This window comes from Sphaerodactylus townsendi, linkage group LG03, assembly GCF_021028975.2.
Source record: "Sphaerodactylus townsendi isolate TG3544 linkage group LG03, MPM_Stown_v2.3, whole genome shotgun sequence".
Classification (NCBI taxonomy): Eukaryota; Metazoa; Chordata; class Lepidosauria; order Squamata; family Sphaerodactylidae; genus Sphaerodactylus; species Sphaerodactylus townsendi.
Window position 1 is genome coordinate 108,669,388 of NC_059427.1, and position 16,270 is coordinate 108,685,657.

At 40.7% G+C, this 16,270-nt stretch overlaps 1 protein-coding gene across 1 annotated transcript; it reads right to left on the reverse strand.

The window, feature by feature from the left end:
* Positions 1 to 878: 878 nt before the first annotated feature.
* Positions 879 to 14,623, reverse strand: LOC125427832 (C-type lectin domain family 17, member A-like). The gene is made up of 9 exons (XM_048487388.1): positions 14,530 to 14,623; positions 13,702 to 13,809; positions 12,690 to 12,761; positions 12,151 to 12,222; positions 9,962 to 10,081; positions 8,113 to 8,232; positions 4,447 to 4,598; positions 3,166 to 3,269; positions 879 to 1,236 (listed from the first exon to the last, which is right to left on the reverse strand). The coding sequence occupies exons 1-9, from the start codon at positions 14,621 to 14,623 to the stop codon at positions 1,107 to 1,109; spliced, it is 972 nt and encodes a 323-aa protein (XP_048343345.1). The 3' UTR covers positions 879 to 1,106.
* Between the last annotated feature and the right edge of the window lie 1,647 nt (positions 14,624 to 16,270).

The following is a 16,270-nucleotide window of genomic DNA, read 5'->3' on the forward strand; positions in this document are numbered from 1 at the left end:
ATAAGGCAAGTCTCAAACATACTAATGATTTTCTCAACTCATATTTAAAAAATAGAATCAATATTCAAAATTGTGACTTTTACAAATTTGCTAACGTTATGAAGCACAGCTTTGGCATTCTAACTTGAGGTTGTCATGGCCCAAAGTCACTCTCAGAACTGTGCACATGAGCAGTGGCAGAAAATACATGAAAAGAAAGTACAGCATGATTTCTGGTTATTTTAACACAGTAGTTCTCTGACCTGTGCAGGTTGGGCCACAAAGCACAAAGTCCACCTTAGATTTCCAAATACATTCTTCTAGGAGTAAGCACTTTTAGTACTATGAAATTCTTTTTCTTTTTGAATGGGAAGCATCTTGCTTGAGCATAGCTGCTGGTAACAGGTGCTGCCTATGTGTCAGCCAGTGTCACAATATATGGCATGCAAATGTTGTGGATAAAATAAGTTAAAAATAAGTATTTTGGTGAATGAGGTTAATGTGTTACCAGTGCAGCCCACATTGAAGTGATGAAGGAAGTATGGGCAGCTGTGTCTGTTGAGGTCTCTGTGTAGAACGGATTCCGTGTGTGTGTACGTGCAATTCTAAGATCACAATTTACTTTATTGACCATTTCCCATCTGGCCTAGGGAGAGGGAAAAGCAGTGAATATCTTTGTTTCTTGTACAAGTGGCTCCCTGAATCCAGCCATTCTTACTGGCCATTCACAGAATTGTGCATGTGAACAATGCACCAATTCTCCCAGCGCACATTGTGATAGTAAATGCAACTTAAGCAAGCCTTAAATACCTGCATCTTCAGAGGGGATATTTGCAGAAGTTACTTTCAATGTGACACAGAGTGAACATAATGATTTCTTTATTCAGTCAGAGCAAGAAACAAAATTTGCAGCCAAACACACGCTTGCACATAAAATCATAAAGCAGAAACAGACTAGGAGATCCACTCAGTAGCACTAAGCTGACATAAACCTTTTCATAATGGGATGCACACATATCTGTGATGACCACCTAAGAACTTTGTGCTTTTCTACAGTTCCTAGGTGATTTCAAAGGAAGCAAGACGTTCCCAAGCTTGTGTAGATTTCCACTTAGACAGGAGCTTGGCTAGCACTTCCTTTCACAGATCCACCTCTCATTTCTAGAACACGATACATCATTCCACTTTCCGTTGGAGGGTAGCGTAGCACAGTCCTCCCCATGTCCAGCATTGTTAGGCTCTCCTTTTCCCCAGTATCTAATGTGGCAGTGAAAAGGTCAGATTTGATAGTGAGAATTGGTAGGAAGAGTAATGGGAAGGACTAATCTATATTATGACATGGTATATATCTTTGGTTCAGTTATAGCTAGTATAATGTGCCATTCTGGTTGGCCCATGTGAAGACAAAAAAGGATATTGTAAAGATACAGAATATAACAAAGGAACCCACTGAATGAATAAGTGTTCTGTAGGATGACCTGTTTTAGGGACAGACAACCTAGCAACTGTTCTAGGCTATTTATCCTAACAGCATTTTCAGTCCGTTTCTTATTGTAATGGTATTTAATTCACATTGGATCCATTCACCCAGGGCTAATGCATAGTTTAATTTCAGTTGTTCTTAATATTAACATATTAGCATATTTTATATGTTATTAATATATTAATTGATATTAATATAAAATATTAATATTAAATGCATAGTTCAATGTCAGTTGTTCTTAATATAAATAAATATTATATAAATTAAACAAAACAAATTTGTTTCTATTTGTATGTGATAAGCAACTGCTGATATATATACATTTTGAAAATTTTAACAAGCAAAATGTATTGTTTTATATATGTATGTGCCATCAAGTCACAGCTGGCTTATGGCAACCCTGCAGGGTTTTCAATGCAAGTGATGATCAGAGGTGGTTTGCCATTCCCTGCCTCCACGTGCCCTGAGAGAGTTCTGAGAGAATTGTGGGTGACCCAAGGTCACTCAGCAGACGTCATGTGAAGGAGTGGGGAATCAAACTCAGTTGTGCAGATTAGAGTCCACCACTACATCAAAATGTCTCTCTTGTCAGGGTAAATAATGCATTAAAGTCATTAAATCATTATGATATAAAGCACAGTCATTAAATCAGTTACCAATGCAAGAAGAAAAAAATCAAGATATTGAAAAGGCAAACAAATGGAGGTACAAAACACATTTGACAAGTGTTGTCATTTGGCCTCAGTTCTGCTCTTAAGCCACTAGCTTTTCTATAGAATCGTTTTATTTTCACTTCCCCTCTCTGAAGTCCTTTTCTTCTTCCCTTTTAGGGTTATTGGAGAGTAAACTCAAAGGCTTCAATCTGTAGGAGCCAGTGGAGGAAAACAGATCTTCCTTTGCTACTTCTATATCTGGTCTGTCCTTTTGAGAATTCTGCATGCTCAGGATTTATAAAATTGCAAAACAGCCAGCTCCTAAGGCTGCAGAATAAGAGTATGTCATTTGATTACTGAAGCTGCATATGATCATATGATTACCAGGAACAGACCCGGTTTTCTGTTTCTGTTTCTTGGTAAATCACAATCTTGGCATTTATTCCTTCTTTGGCTTCTGGAGAAGCCTTATCAAAATTCCAAGAATGTGATTTGCTAATGCTGTATTTTTTTCAAGTTTTGATAAATTCCCCAGGGCCCAAACATCTGAGCAAGTGGAACCATTTGTTTTCTCTGCAATATGCACAGAAGTTGATGAACACATAGGCACTCTAGAGGCAATCTAGAGTGCATAAATGCCATTTCGCTCACTGCTACAGTTGCGGCATACTTTGAATGGTTAATAGCATATTATAGGACACTTGTGTTTTTCTGGTGGAACTGAAACCAAAAAAACTGTCGTTTCCTTGGCTGCTAAAAGACCCCTGCAAAACAAATGAACACATGAGTGAATGAGCTTTCAGCATAACTGTGGAGGGGATGGAGCTTGCAAAGTGATCCTTGGTTTGAGAGCAAGAATGTTACAAGCCCTGCACCTGTAAAATGTCCAAGCATTAAGGACCCGTTGGAATATCTTTGTAGACCAAGTTCAAGTATTTTTGCCTTAGACCAGTAAAGGAATTCTTTACTTTTTCCATGTAAACACTTGTTAACACTACCATTTAAATAGGCCTAGGAGATTTCAATAACTAACATAGGGGTGCTACTTACGCGAGAGTCAGAGGAGTGCCATCCACCCAGATCCACTGACTTTCACTGCCAGCATCACTCAAGCCCATCCAAAAAACCTCATCAGTCAGTCTTACCAAAAATCTCTAGATAGCGAAAATATAGACAGAAAATGTCCATGAAACTGGGAGACACAGAACAGCTCATTTGAATCAGGGATTAGGAACTAATTTATAATGATGAATATGCTTGATATTCGAATGCTGTGTACAGTTCTGCTTGTTGTATCTCAAAATCAATGCTGAAGAGTGGGAAAAAGTGGAGGGCAAGGGCAACCAATGTTAAGGGGTTAGAGCACCTTTCCTATGAAGCTGAAGAGTTTGGGATTTTCAGTCTAGGAAAAAATTATTAAGGGGAGTTATGCAAGAAGTGGAGAAAGTAGATAAATAGGGAGCTCCCCCCCACCCGCCCCATAATACAAGATGTGGGGCAGGAGGGCACACTGAAGTTGGTGCCCAGATTCAGGACAGACAAAAGGAAATACTTCTTTACTTGATGAGTTATCAAAATCTGGAATTTGCTGCCAGAGGATGTAGTGATGGTCACAGGGGGCTTTAAAAATAGATTACATGGATCCATGGAAGATAGGTCTGTGAGCAGCTACTAGCCATGGTGACTACAGGGAAACTCCACATACAGAGACAGCAAACCTCTAAATACCATCAGGAGGAGGCAGCATCAGTTGCCACCTCCAGATTGGGTAATACTGAGAGATTTGGGGGTTGGACCCTAAGGAAGACGGTTTTTAGGGAGGAGAAGAACTTCTGTGGGAAATAATGCCGTAGACCTCCCCTTCCAAAGCAGCCATTTTCTCCAGGCAAACTGATCTCTATCACATGGAGATCAGTTGTAATAGTGGGAAATCTCCAGCTATCACCTGGAGACTGGCAACTTTTGGAGAAGGCCTTGGCCTTTTTGCCCTGTTTGTTGGCCCTCCAGGGCCCTGGTGTGGAACTGGATTCCAAACCAGGTGGACCTCTGGTATTATGTAGCATTGCCCTTCATATGTTCTTACACTAAATAAACCAAACAGCAAGAGGCTAGGACTACAATTCCCACCATGCAGCCTAGAAACTTAGTGTACGAACTACACCTATCCTGTTTCTCTTAAAAACTTGATACTATTGCAAAACTCCAGACCCTCAAATCCATGTAATCTGGAATAAACTTTCTCACATTCACAAATTTAGTACAGAACCATTGTTGCCACTAGTCTTTGCTTGCCTGAGTCAAAAAAAGAAAGGGAAGGACAGAAACACTTACCATTTCCTGATGATTGTTAATAATAACCAGATGAGCCCCTTCATTCTCACATGACTGTTTTGCAATTGTCCAAGGTTTATTTACTGTTGAAAAGAAGTAGCAGTTTTTCTCAAATGACATCCAGTTGGGTGGACATTTAGTGCAGGAGAACTCTGCAGGAACCCAAAGGAGCAATGCTTGAGTAAGAAACAGTGCCATAAATCTGGGTAAAACTCTACTGGAAGAAGGGCTGGTGATGGAGATGGCACAGTTGGGCACTTGGAATCATAGAATCGGAAGAGACCACAGGGGGCATCAAGTCCAGCCCCCTGCCATGCAGGAAGACATAATGAAAGCACTCCTGACATATGATTATCCAGCCTCTGTTTAAAAACTTCCAAAGGAGATTCCACCACCCTCTGAAGCAGTGAATTCCACTGTTGAACAGCCCTGACAGACAGAAAGTTCTTCCTAATGTTTAGGTGGAATTTCTTTTCATGCACCTTGAATCCATTACTCCATGTCCTAGTCTCTGAGGCAGCAGAAAACAAGCTTGCTCCTTCTTTGACATAACATCACTTCAAATATTTAAACATAGCTATCATGTCCCTCCTTAACCCTCGCTTCTCCAGACAACACATCCGCAGCTTTGTAAGTCTCTCTTCGTAGGGCATGGATTCCAGACCTTTTACCATTTTGGTTGCCCTTCTCTGGACATGTTCCAGCTTGTCAATATCCTTCATAAATTGCGGTGCCCAGAACTGAACAGTACTCTAGGTGAGGTCTGACCAACGCAAAGTAGAGTGGTACAATTACTTCCCTCGATCTAGACACTATACACTTATTGATGCATCCCAAAATTGCATTAGTTTTCTTGGCTACCATATCACACTGCTGACTCATATTCAGATCCCTAAGGCTCCCAGATCCCGTTCCCATGTAGTGTTGTCAAGCCAGGTGTCACCCATTCTATATCTGTGCATTTCATTTTTTCTGCCTAAGTGTAGAATCTTACATTTATCTCTGTTGAAATTCATTTTGTTAGCTTTGGCACAGCTTTCTAATCTGTCCAGATCATTTTGAATCCTGCCCATGTCCTCTAGCGTATTAGCTACCCCTCTTAATTTGGTATCATCTGCAAATTTGGTATCATCGGCAAAAGAGAAGCAAGTTAGCTGTAAGGGAGGCAAAAAAGGATTATGAGGAACACATGGTTGCAAACATAAAGACCAGCAACAAACAGTTCTTCAAGTATATCAAAAGTAGAAAGCCAGCTAGGGAAGCAGTAGGCCCGTTAGATGACAAAGGAACAAAGGGTGTGCTAAAAGATGACAGGGAGATTGCAGAGAAGCTGAATGAATTCTTTGCATCTGTCTTCACCCAAGAGGAGGTGAGGAAAATTCCTGCACCTGAACCATGCTTCTTAAGAGGCGAATCTGGGGAACTAGCGAAGATAGTGGTAGACAAGGAAGAAGTTCTGGCAGCCATTGATAAACTAAATGCTACCAAATCCCCTGGCCCAGATTGCATTCACCCAAGAGTTGTTAAAGAGCTCAAGCATGAAATTGCTGATGTTCTCACTTTAATATGCAACTTATCCCTGAAATCAGGCTCCATTCCTGAAGACTGGAAGATGGCCAATGTCACACCAATCTTTAAGAAAGGATCTAGGGGGGACCCAGGCTATTACAGGCCAGTCAGTTTGACAGCTGTTCCTGGTAAATTAGTAGAATCTATCATTAAAGATAAAATTATTAAACATGTAGAAAGCAAGACCTGTTGAGAAAGAGTCAGCATGCCTTTTGCAGAGGCAAATCCTGTCTTACAAACTTACTAGAGTTCTTTGAGGGTGTAAACAGGCATGTGGATAAGGGGGGGGGGGGCAGGACAGAGTCTAGTGGCACTCCACTACTCACTTCTCTCCAAGATGAAAATGAGCCATTGATGAGCACTCTTTGTGTTCAGCCAGTCAGCCAAATACAAATCCATTGCATTGTCTAGTCCACATATTTCCAACTTACTCGCAAGAATATCATGGTGCACCTTGACAAAGGCCTTTCCAAAATCAAAATATGCTACATCCACAGCATTCCCTTCATCTACCATCTATCTTGCCAAGTTTCACAACCTGGTGGGAGAGCCATCAGCAGAGATGGGATCCAATCAGTTCTCACCACTTCTCTAGAAGTGATTACTAATTTTTTCTGAGTGCCAAGAAGGGGTTACTAAAGCAACCTCCCTGCCCAATAGGGACTGGAATGCGTGTGTGCGGCAGAACTGCTGTTTGAATCCCACCACCAGCAGAACCTGTTATTAAAATGTTTGGATCCCACCACTGGCCATCAGGAAGAGGGAATGCAGAACAATCACAGCTTAAAGGAACACAAAACGGAGTAAAATGAAACACAAGGTTTTACCCAAAATATGTGGTATGAATGTTTTTATGTATGACAGTTGAAAGCTTTAGATAGTGATAATTCCTGTGCATATTGTGGATTAGTAATAGGAGTTCAGGAGCCACATATGGGTGTTTGACACGCCACTTGTGCCTCTTCTCTATGTGGCACCTGCTCATATTGCAGTGAAATGGGCAAGGCCATTGCCTGGCAAGGCTCATGTTTGGACCTGGTTCCTGCCTTGAAATACTGGAGGCACTAGAGAATGGGTAAGTTGTGGCTTTCTCTGAGATGTGGGCCTCATGCCAGGAATGGAAGGAAATAGTCCACTCACTCCAACAAAAACTCACCCTTCTCTTCAGCCTCTGCATTCTCATCCCAGCTCCTGGGAAGCTGTCAGGAGGAGGAGAAGTTGGCAATAAAAAAGAGAGAGAGCAAAAACACCCAGGAAAAGAGCAAGCTGGCCACTGAGGAGTGATGGTGGATTTACTTCACCTTCTCCACAGCCAGCTTGTTATCTTCTGGGGGCCTTTTCAAACTCACTCTCTTGGCTGAGCTGCTGTGCCTCATGCTGAGGAAGGAATGGGAAGGCAGACAGCAAAGCCTTTCTCCTCATTCTCCCCATTCAAGAATCACAAGGGCTGGCTAAGGTTCAACTGTGGTGGAAAGAGACAATCCTACATGCTCAGAGGTACTGTCGTAATTTAGATTTGATAGGAAAGTAAGCACTACATTTATTTCAATTTCCCCAAAATTTGTCCTCCCCCCCGCCCAAAATGGGGAGAGGGTCCCATGGCTTCAGAATTTCTAGCAATTTTATGTCTGCAGCTTAAACTATCAAATATACTAAAGAGACTAAGACCTAATAATATAAACCTGTCAAGTGCAATAATGGATAAAATCTCTGGAATTTCTCAATACTTATTTCCTCTTGAATACTTCCATTAAATACTTCAAAAGCAATCTAAATAAGTGCCTCATCACCATTCTCTGTAGAACTCAATCCCATGTAGTGCAGAGAAGGACTTTTCTTTAGTCTGTCTAGTCGGTATTAAAGGGTTGGCAATCAATCAATGTTTATCACAGTCCTAGACCAGCATACAAGGGTTGACAAGGATCAGTCATAATCCTCCTCAATCCTCATCAGTCCTACTGATTTATGGAAGAAGATGGTAACAAGCTTTTAATACTTACAAAGTTTTTTTTCTTTTTTTCTTTTTCCTCCTGTAGAAATACACATCAAGCAGATATAAATAAGACATGAACAGCATCTATGGATGGTGTCCCTCACCTGTCCAGTTGCGCAATTCTACCAGCATCTGTGTCACATCTTCAGCAATTCTTCTGTTTTCATCCCTCAGTTTTGCCACTTCCTGTAGCAGAGGAATCGTGTTGTCTGTCATCTGAGCACCTAAGGAAGAAACAGTAAATGAGAACAGAAACTGCTGATGAAGTTCAAGATGGATGCCAGAATGGATGCCCTCCAAAGAAGCCAGCCGACATATCCCTCCATTACTTCATGCTTGGCCTTGAACTCTTAAAAGCTGTTTAGCTCGATCCCAGGTGTTTTCCAATATCCTGTCAGTTCCTGGATACCTCTCTCTTTTTTTAGAAATAAATTTTTATTTTCATGACTTCATAAAGACAAACACAAAAACCACACGACAGGGAGGAAGGGGAAAAAAGTTTCCCAGCTTCCTCTGCACCCAAACTTGCCACCTGCTGTCAAATTACAACTATAGAATTAATTCTTAATTAATATAACTAATAAGATTCACACTTTTCTCTATTATGTCTATTTTATTGTTCTTCTGTTCCTCAAATCTACAAATCACCAGTTATTTTCCATTTTATGCAAAAAGTCTATCGGGGTTTTTATTTATAAATGAATTTACATAAGTTATTTTCTCTAATCAAAGAAGTAAGCTTAGCCATCTCTGCCAATGTCAATACCTTCACAAACCATTCTTCTATTGTAGGTATTGATGAATTTTTCCATATTTGTACATATAATATTCTTGCTGCCACTATCATGTATAAAAATAAAGTTCCATTTTTTAAAAACTGTCTGACCATAATACCCAAAAGAAAAGTCTCTAGATCCATTTGTGTATTAGCATATTAGTCTTTAATTTCTAATATATCAGTTGCCATTACTGAGTTGAACATTTTAGTTGCTGCTTCCAACATGAGTAGTTTGTGATATTCAGAGGGGCAAGCTAGGAGGAACGAGGGAGTATGCTGCCTCCAGAAGTAGAATGGCAGTTGATCGGGCAGTGATGCATCAATTACTTCACTGGCCTCAATGGTGTATAAGTTTGGAGCAACAAGATTACCATGTGAGTTGCATAGCACCCACCAAAGAGCATTAGCTGTCCACAACCAGAGCCAGAGGTCTGATGGAACTCTCTATCAAGTGAAACCCAGCCCCTGTGGGATTTGATGCAACTCCATAGGGCAGTGATGGCGAACCTTTTTGAGACCGAGTGCCCAAATTGCAACCCAAACCCCACTTATTTATTGCAAAGTGCCAACCCGGCAATTTAACCTGAATGCTGAGGTTTTAGTTTAGAAAAAAACGGTTGGCTCTCTCTTCCTCCACCCCACCTGCTCAAGCTGCTGTAGGATCCAGCAAGTCTCACGCACACCGCTCTGTGCCTCTCTAGCATCTCTGCCCCCTCTGTGCCCCCCCCCCGGGCAGCTTGGCCACCACGAACCTGGCGGGCACCAGGCCCGCCAGCCGGAGATCCCTCCCTGCTCACGCTTGATACGCATACCGATCATGCTCAGTGGCCCAGGCAGCCTAGATGGGTGTGTGTGTGGGTGATTTTCCACCCCCACATGATGAACTCTATGTGTGCATGCCCACAGAGAGGGCTCCGAGTGCCACCTTTGGCACCCGTGCCATAGGTTCGCCATCACTGCCATAGGGCCTGTAAGACTGAGGTGTTCTGTCAGGGATATGGTTAAGGACATCATTGGCTTCCATCTTAGCTTGCCTCCATCCTTTCCTTTTTACCTATTTACCTATTTTTTACCTACTTACATGCACTCTTTCTTTTTTCCTCCTGAAGAAATACACACCAAGCAGATATAAATGAGATAAGACTCGAACAGCATCTGTGTATGGTGTCCCTCACCTGTCCGGTTGCGCAATTCTACCAGCATCTGTGTCACATCTTCAGCAATTCTTCTGTTTTCATCCCTCAGTTTTGCCACTTCCTGTAGCAGAGGAATCGTGTTGTCTGTCATCTGAGCACCTAAGGAAGAAACAGTAAATGAGAACAGAAACTGCTGATGAAGTTCAAGATAACATCTCAGGATGGATGCCCTCCTTAGAAGCCAGCCGACATACCGTATCCCTCCATTACTTCATGCTTGGCCTCCAATCACAGAACTCTTAAAAGCTGTTTAGCTTGATCCCAGGTGTTTTCCAATATCCTATTGGTTCCTGGATACCGCTTTTTTTTTAGTAAATAAATTTTTATCGTCATGACTTTTTAAAGACAAACCAAAAGCAACAGATAATAACAAAACCAAAAACCACACGACAGGGAGAAAGGGGAAAAGAGGTTTCCCAACTTCCTCTGCGCCCAAACTTACCACCTGCTTTCAAGTTACAAGTACAGAATTAATTCTTAATTATTATAACTAATAAGATTCACAGTTTTTCTCTATTATGTCTATTTTCTCGTTCTTCTGTTCCTCAAGTCTACAAAATCATCAGTTCTTATTTTCCATTTTATGCAAAAAGTTTATCAGGGGTATTTATTTATCAATGAATTTGCATAAGTTATTTTCTCTGATCAAAGAATTAAGCTTAGTTTGCAATAATTAGGGGGGGAATTGGGTCACTTCAGATGGATAAAGGTCATCTGCAAATGCTTTCGTATAGTGTGTGATTATCTTCGTGACACCACCTCTCCTAAAATACCACACACCCCCACTCCAAGAGTTCAACACTCAGCTGGGAACAGGCCACTTGTGGTTTCTGGACCAAAGAACATGAGCTGTCTACAACCAGAGCCAGAGCCAGGCATATGGTTGAGGACAGCATCGGTTTCCATCTTCGCTTGCCTTCATCCTTTCCCTTTTACCTATTTACCTATTTTTAACCTACTTTTGTTCCCCATCCCTTTCCTATTGAGGGTACCCTGCTGCTCCTTCTTTCCCTTATTTTCCCCCTCTGATAATTGTTATATGATTTAAGGGCCCTGCTGGAATTTTAATAAATATTGAGGATTTAAATTGTAAATAGTACAATTGTAAATTGTTGGAATTTGTTGTAAGCTGCCCTGAGCCTGACACGGTTGGGAAAGAAAAGAAAAGAAACTTCCGCTAAAGGTTATTTGTAGTTTAATCCCAGTATTGAAATTGCAGAATATCCAACTCCATGCTATGCCATGCCATAATATTTAAACAAGCTTGTGCTTGCTCATTCTAGTAATGTCCAAAGCATTCATTCAGAGTTCAAGTGGCCAAACTATAACAAAGAGAATTCTGAACTTACTTTGAGTTCCATTTCCACACAGATGGAGATTATTTCTCCACAAACACCAAGGATATTTACTCTACTAAAAGGCATTAAAGCCAACATAAAAATAACAGCCTATGCTCACACCACCATCGCTTTGTCATTCTGTAATCTATCCAACTTGTTCTACTCAGGCTGGGATCAATCAGTATGTGTACTCACAGGGAGCATTGGTCTGACTCTGCCCCCATCTGAGATTTTTTAAAAGAACATGCTTTTTAATTATTGACATTTCCAAGAATGAGAACTTCATTTTAAAATCAGAAAAGCAAGCAATGACAGCTAGTGTTCCACCTACCCCCACACAGCAAGTAAGTAGTAGTGTTCCAAACACCACCCAACTGTGCCCACCCAAGATTTCCCCTAGCTCAGCAGTGGTTTTCAAACCCTGTCACCTATGTGATGCTGAAGTTATCCCGAACACATTCTCCTTAGTTATTATAAGTCAAAGCATGGCAAGGTGCTTAAAGAGGATCAGGGACACCTCAGGTACATTCTTATTGATTAAAGGAAGATGTTTGTTATGAGTGGCCAAAAACTTCTGGCCTTAGTAAAAACTACTCTTATTCAATGTAAATGCATTTGATAACCATTCACATACATAGCACATATATAAAATACATACAGATACTTGGAATTGGCCTGACAGCAACAGACATTTCTGTTGATCTAATGATCTAGTTGACTTTCCATTCATTTTTTGAAGCGTTACTGGGAAAAGGCAGTAGAATGGAAAGCTTACAATGTCTCTAGCCAACATGGAGGGCATCACAGTGCACTGAGATTGCCACTTACCTGCAGATTCTCTCCCTGACTCTGCTTGCAGCAAGTCAACCTTCAGACCAATTCCAGACACTTCCTTTGACACTGCAGACAGCAGAAGATGGTTTACTTAGAATCGTGTACAACTGTTGAATTCTCCTGCACAAACCCCATTGAAAAACATGAGAGCAGCATAAGAGTGCACAAGGGATCTAGTGCAGCTTCCATTAATTTTAATGGGATTCCATCTCTGCTTTAGACTTGGTATTTCATGCTTAAATATGGTAAACAGGACAATGCCAATGACTGGCATGTGCCTTTGTCATGTGACAAAGGCCCTATGTGAGCAAGAAAATCACATATTGAAGAGGTCCCAGGACCTTCCTCACAGTTGCATACTTGTATCTAATCATTCCAGTATTATAAAGATGTATATTACCATCACACATTGGCCCTCTCCCAAGCATTCATTTAAAAAACAGTACATGTAACATTTCATAAAATAAATTACAACTATTACAAAGGATTTTTGTCTTTGTTAAAATACAAAATGTAATAACAAAAGAACTTACAATTAAATAACATCTGTGACGAGTCTGATGACCAAGTATTCCTCATTTCAATCGCTTTGGACATCTCTGATTCTAGACACAAGAACAGTCTTTCCAGTCAAAGATCAAACATTTTTACCTCCTTATGCACACACCTTTCTTAGCTTGAATAAGGAAAGGTAGGCCAAGCCCTCCCCCCACAACTTTCACAGCTGTTTTTTCCTCTTTTGGTCTTTCCATGAATCAATTAGGGAGGATGTTTAGCAGATGCACAATTAACTAGTGGAAACAGACAGCCAGGGTTATGTTGGGAAATGAAGAAAAATCTGGACCAAGTTATTTTTAGCACCAAAGTGCTAGGGCATCTAATCATATTAAACCAGCATATGTTACTTCCCATATACATATTATAGTCATAATTTGAAGAAGGGTTCTTGTTGCCTTGGTAAAACTTGACCTTTTGTGAAAACATTATCCTTCAGAATGATTTCATGTATTATTTTGCTGCATAGACAGATGTTTAAATTCTGAAATTCTGTTGGAGACTTGGAGATTCTAATATCCTTATCCAGCACTAATCAGAGTACCACAGCTATCGTTTTTTATTTTTATTTATTATTATTATTATTATTATTATTATTATTATTATTATTATTCCCCCCTCCCCTAGAATAAAGCTTATATCGAATGCATACCAAAGCTGTGTCTATGAATGCACACGTACATATGAAAGCACCCACACACGTAACTATCTCTCTGTTTCTCCCTGGCAGTAGCTCCTAGCATACCCAATTAAGCTTCCCCCTGCCCCTCCTTTAGATTAAACTGTGTGCATTCAGAGGAATATTTTTAATGCTGATTTGTGGGACAGTGATTTTATTCACCAAACCACTGGCAATTTCTTTGTAACAGAAACAAGCAGGTTGTTGCTGGAATACATTCACAGAACGCACCAGCATTTGATTCTTGAAATAAAGTATCAAGAGCACAGTGCCCTCATAAGAGCTGCATTTCTTCTCTCAGAGAGTCTTACCATTTCTGAGGCTTAGAGAGAGGAGAACTGTAATCAAAAAATAGCCAATGCCTAGGATAACACAGTAAATAACAACTTTCCTTTTGATGAACTCGGAGACATGGAAACCTGTGGAAGCAAAATTGGTGGTTAGTTTTTAGACTGTATCTCACCACACATTTTAGAATACATCAGTCTCCTCCAAAATGAAATGCCTAAGAGATTCATGAGTAAAACAGGAATCAACAGTGGAAAATGAATAGGAGAGCGAGAGGAATGAGTGAGAAATGCACCTATGTTTGAACTGTAACTTAAATTGACATTAGTGTCTTTTAGAGAAGGAAAACCACATTCAACAGAATATGTAAAAGAAAATCAGACACCAAGATTCGATTTTATGTTTAACTGATATGGAGTTCATGCAGTTGTATCCACCTGTCAGCAAAAATGCACAGTGCACAAAATGTGCACAGAAACATGTGCTTTCCCCCTCAGAACTAAAAAACTCTGGAATTTATGTCACTGCACAACCGACATTATGAATTCTGCAGTAGTGGATATTTCAAGAAAAGATTTTCAGTGGCTCTAACCTCTGCCACAACATCCATTGTTTCTGGGCCAAAGTCAAAGTTTGAACAAAAATTCCAACCTAAACAATTCTAACCGTAGGTACATTCAGTCAGTCTGGTAAATAATATCAACATAGAACTTGGCTTTTCTATAATACAAATGTACAAAAACCTTTCCTCCTAAATTAAATGGTCTTCAGTGTGCCTTTGTTTCCCTCAACTAAAAGTTTTAGCATCAATGCTGACATCTCAAAAACTCATTCTTTCCCCATTGGCTCACCCACTGTATCTTTACTCTCCTTTGCTTTGTCCTGTCTCTCCATTAAGACGCTCACTTGCTCTGAGTTGTCCCATTTGGTGTAGGAAGTTTCCATTTCTTCAGTTATGAAGAAGCCTCTGAAGGCAGCTTTTATACCAAGGAAGTGTCATCCATGCACAAATTACTGCCTCGTGTATCATATTTCCCTTCCCCAGGTCTGAGAGGTCAAAGGCTTTGTGTAAGAGATTCTCAGCTTTGCTGTGCAATGTGGTTCTGCACTGAAGCAATCCTACCAACCAAAGTTCTATCACAACTAGAAAGTCATAACTAAAAAACCTATTATTGATTTATTTAGTTTGGAATATATATATTGCGCCTTTGAAAATTATTTGATCCAATTACATGTTAAAATGCATGCAGCTGCAGAACAGCTGAATATGACTGTAAGAAGAATGACAAAATGGATAAGTGAAGAAATAATTTTACAATTTGTTTTTCGACTTAATAAAATGTTACTGCAATTCTAATGAAAGTCTGAGCATTACTTATTGTATTTATTTATTTTATCTGTTTAGATTTGCTCCCTGCCTTTTGCAGCAATCTCAGCGACATCTTTCCAAAGGTTCTGAGCACATGATAAAGGATGAAGCATCGTTAAATGCAAGTTGACAAAAGAAAAAAAAAGCACTAACACCCTTTGAAGTCCATTGAAGGCAACGTTTAGAAATGTGTTAACTCTGCATAGGACTGCACTGTTAATTTTGTTAGTTAATTTTTCTGACAGAGCTATTTTCCAAAAGTGTTCCTACTACATCCTATTTGTAACTTTGGTCATAGATTTCTACTGCTGAGAAATGGTGAAGTGTACTACTAGAAAAATCATTGGTAAAGTTTTTGTGTCAGGTTTCTTTTCTAACATGTAATTCAGCAAAGGCTATTCTGGATCTACTATTAAGCTTGTTTTTAACATTTTGTTAATGTCAACAGATATCTATGCCCCCCCAGTTGTTTTTTTTGCAGCTCCACCACATGTAAAAGTATGAGCCTATCAGTGCCATCCTGGAGCGGGGGGGCGGGGGGCGGGGGGGGCTCAAGAGACAGTGTGACCCTGGTGCCAGTGTAAATGCCCCTTTCACCAGTGTAAGGGGCATTTACACCACAACAGAGGCACTAATGCTGGTGCTGGGGCACCGCACAGCAATGCAACATCCAGGCACCAGCACCACCATGGCACTAGTGCTTCTTAGCACTAAAGCCCATGTTGGTGCCACAGGGAGCATTCCAGGGCACAAGGCCAGCTTTAGTTGGTTTCCTGAGCACTTTTGGTTCAGAAATGCCCCCATTTGCCAGCACAGACATACACTGACAAATTCGGTTGCGCAGGCCATTAAGCTCCCTGGGCCACTTTCATGGGGGAAGAGGGAGCATCACTGTCAGCTTGCTGTCTGTGGCACAGCAAGCCTCTGTGGAAGTGGTGCAACTGCATCATTCCTGGTGTCAGAGCAACTAACCTCCCCCCACACCAAGGACTGTATTGCTCGTTATTATAGAATGGCCAGCAATATGAAAAGAATGTTGTGTAGATATATTTACATTATACTGGGGTGAGACACAAATTCTCTCTCTGGCTTCTAGTGTCTCGGGATAAAATGGCAGCAATGGAGGGTAAGCTCTGTGGCCTCCTTTCCCTCCATCCTCCCCAGGGTCTGCCCCCAAAGTCTCCAGGCACGTCCCATCCCAGAGTGGCCAACCCTGACTGGCA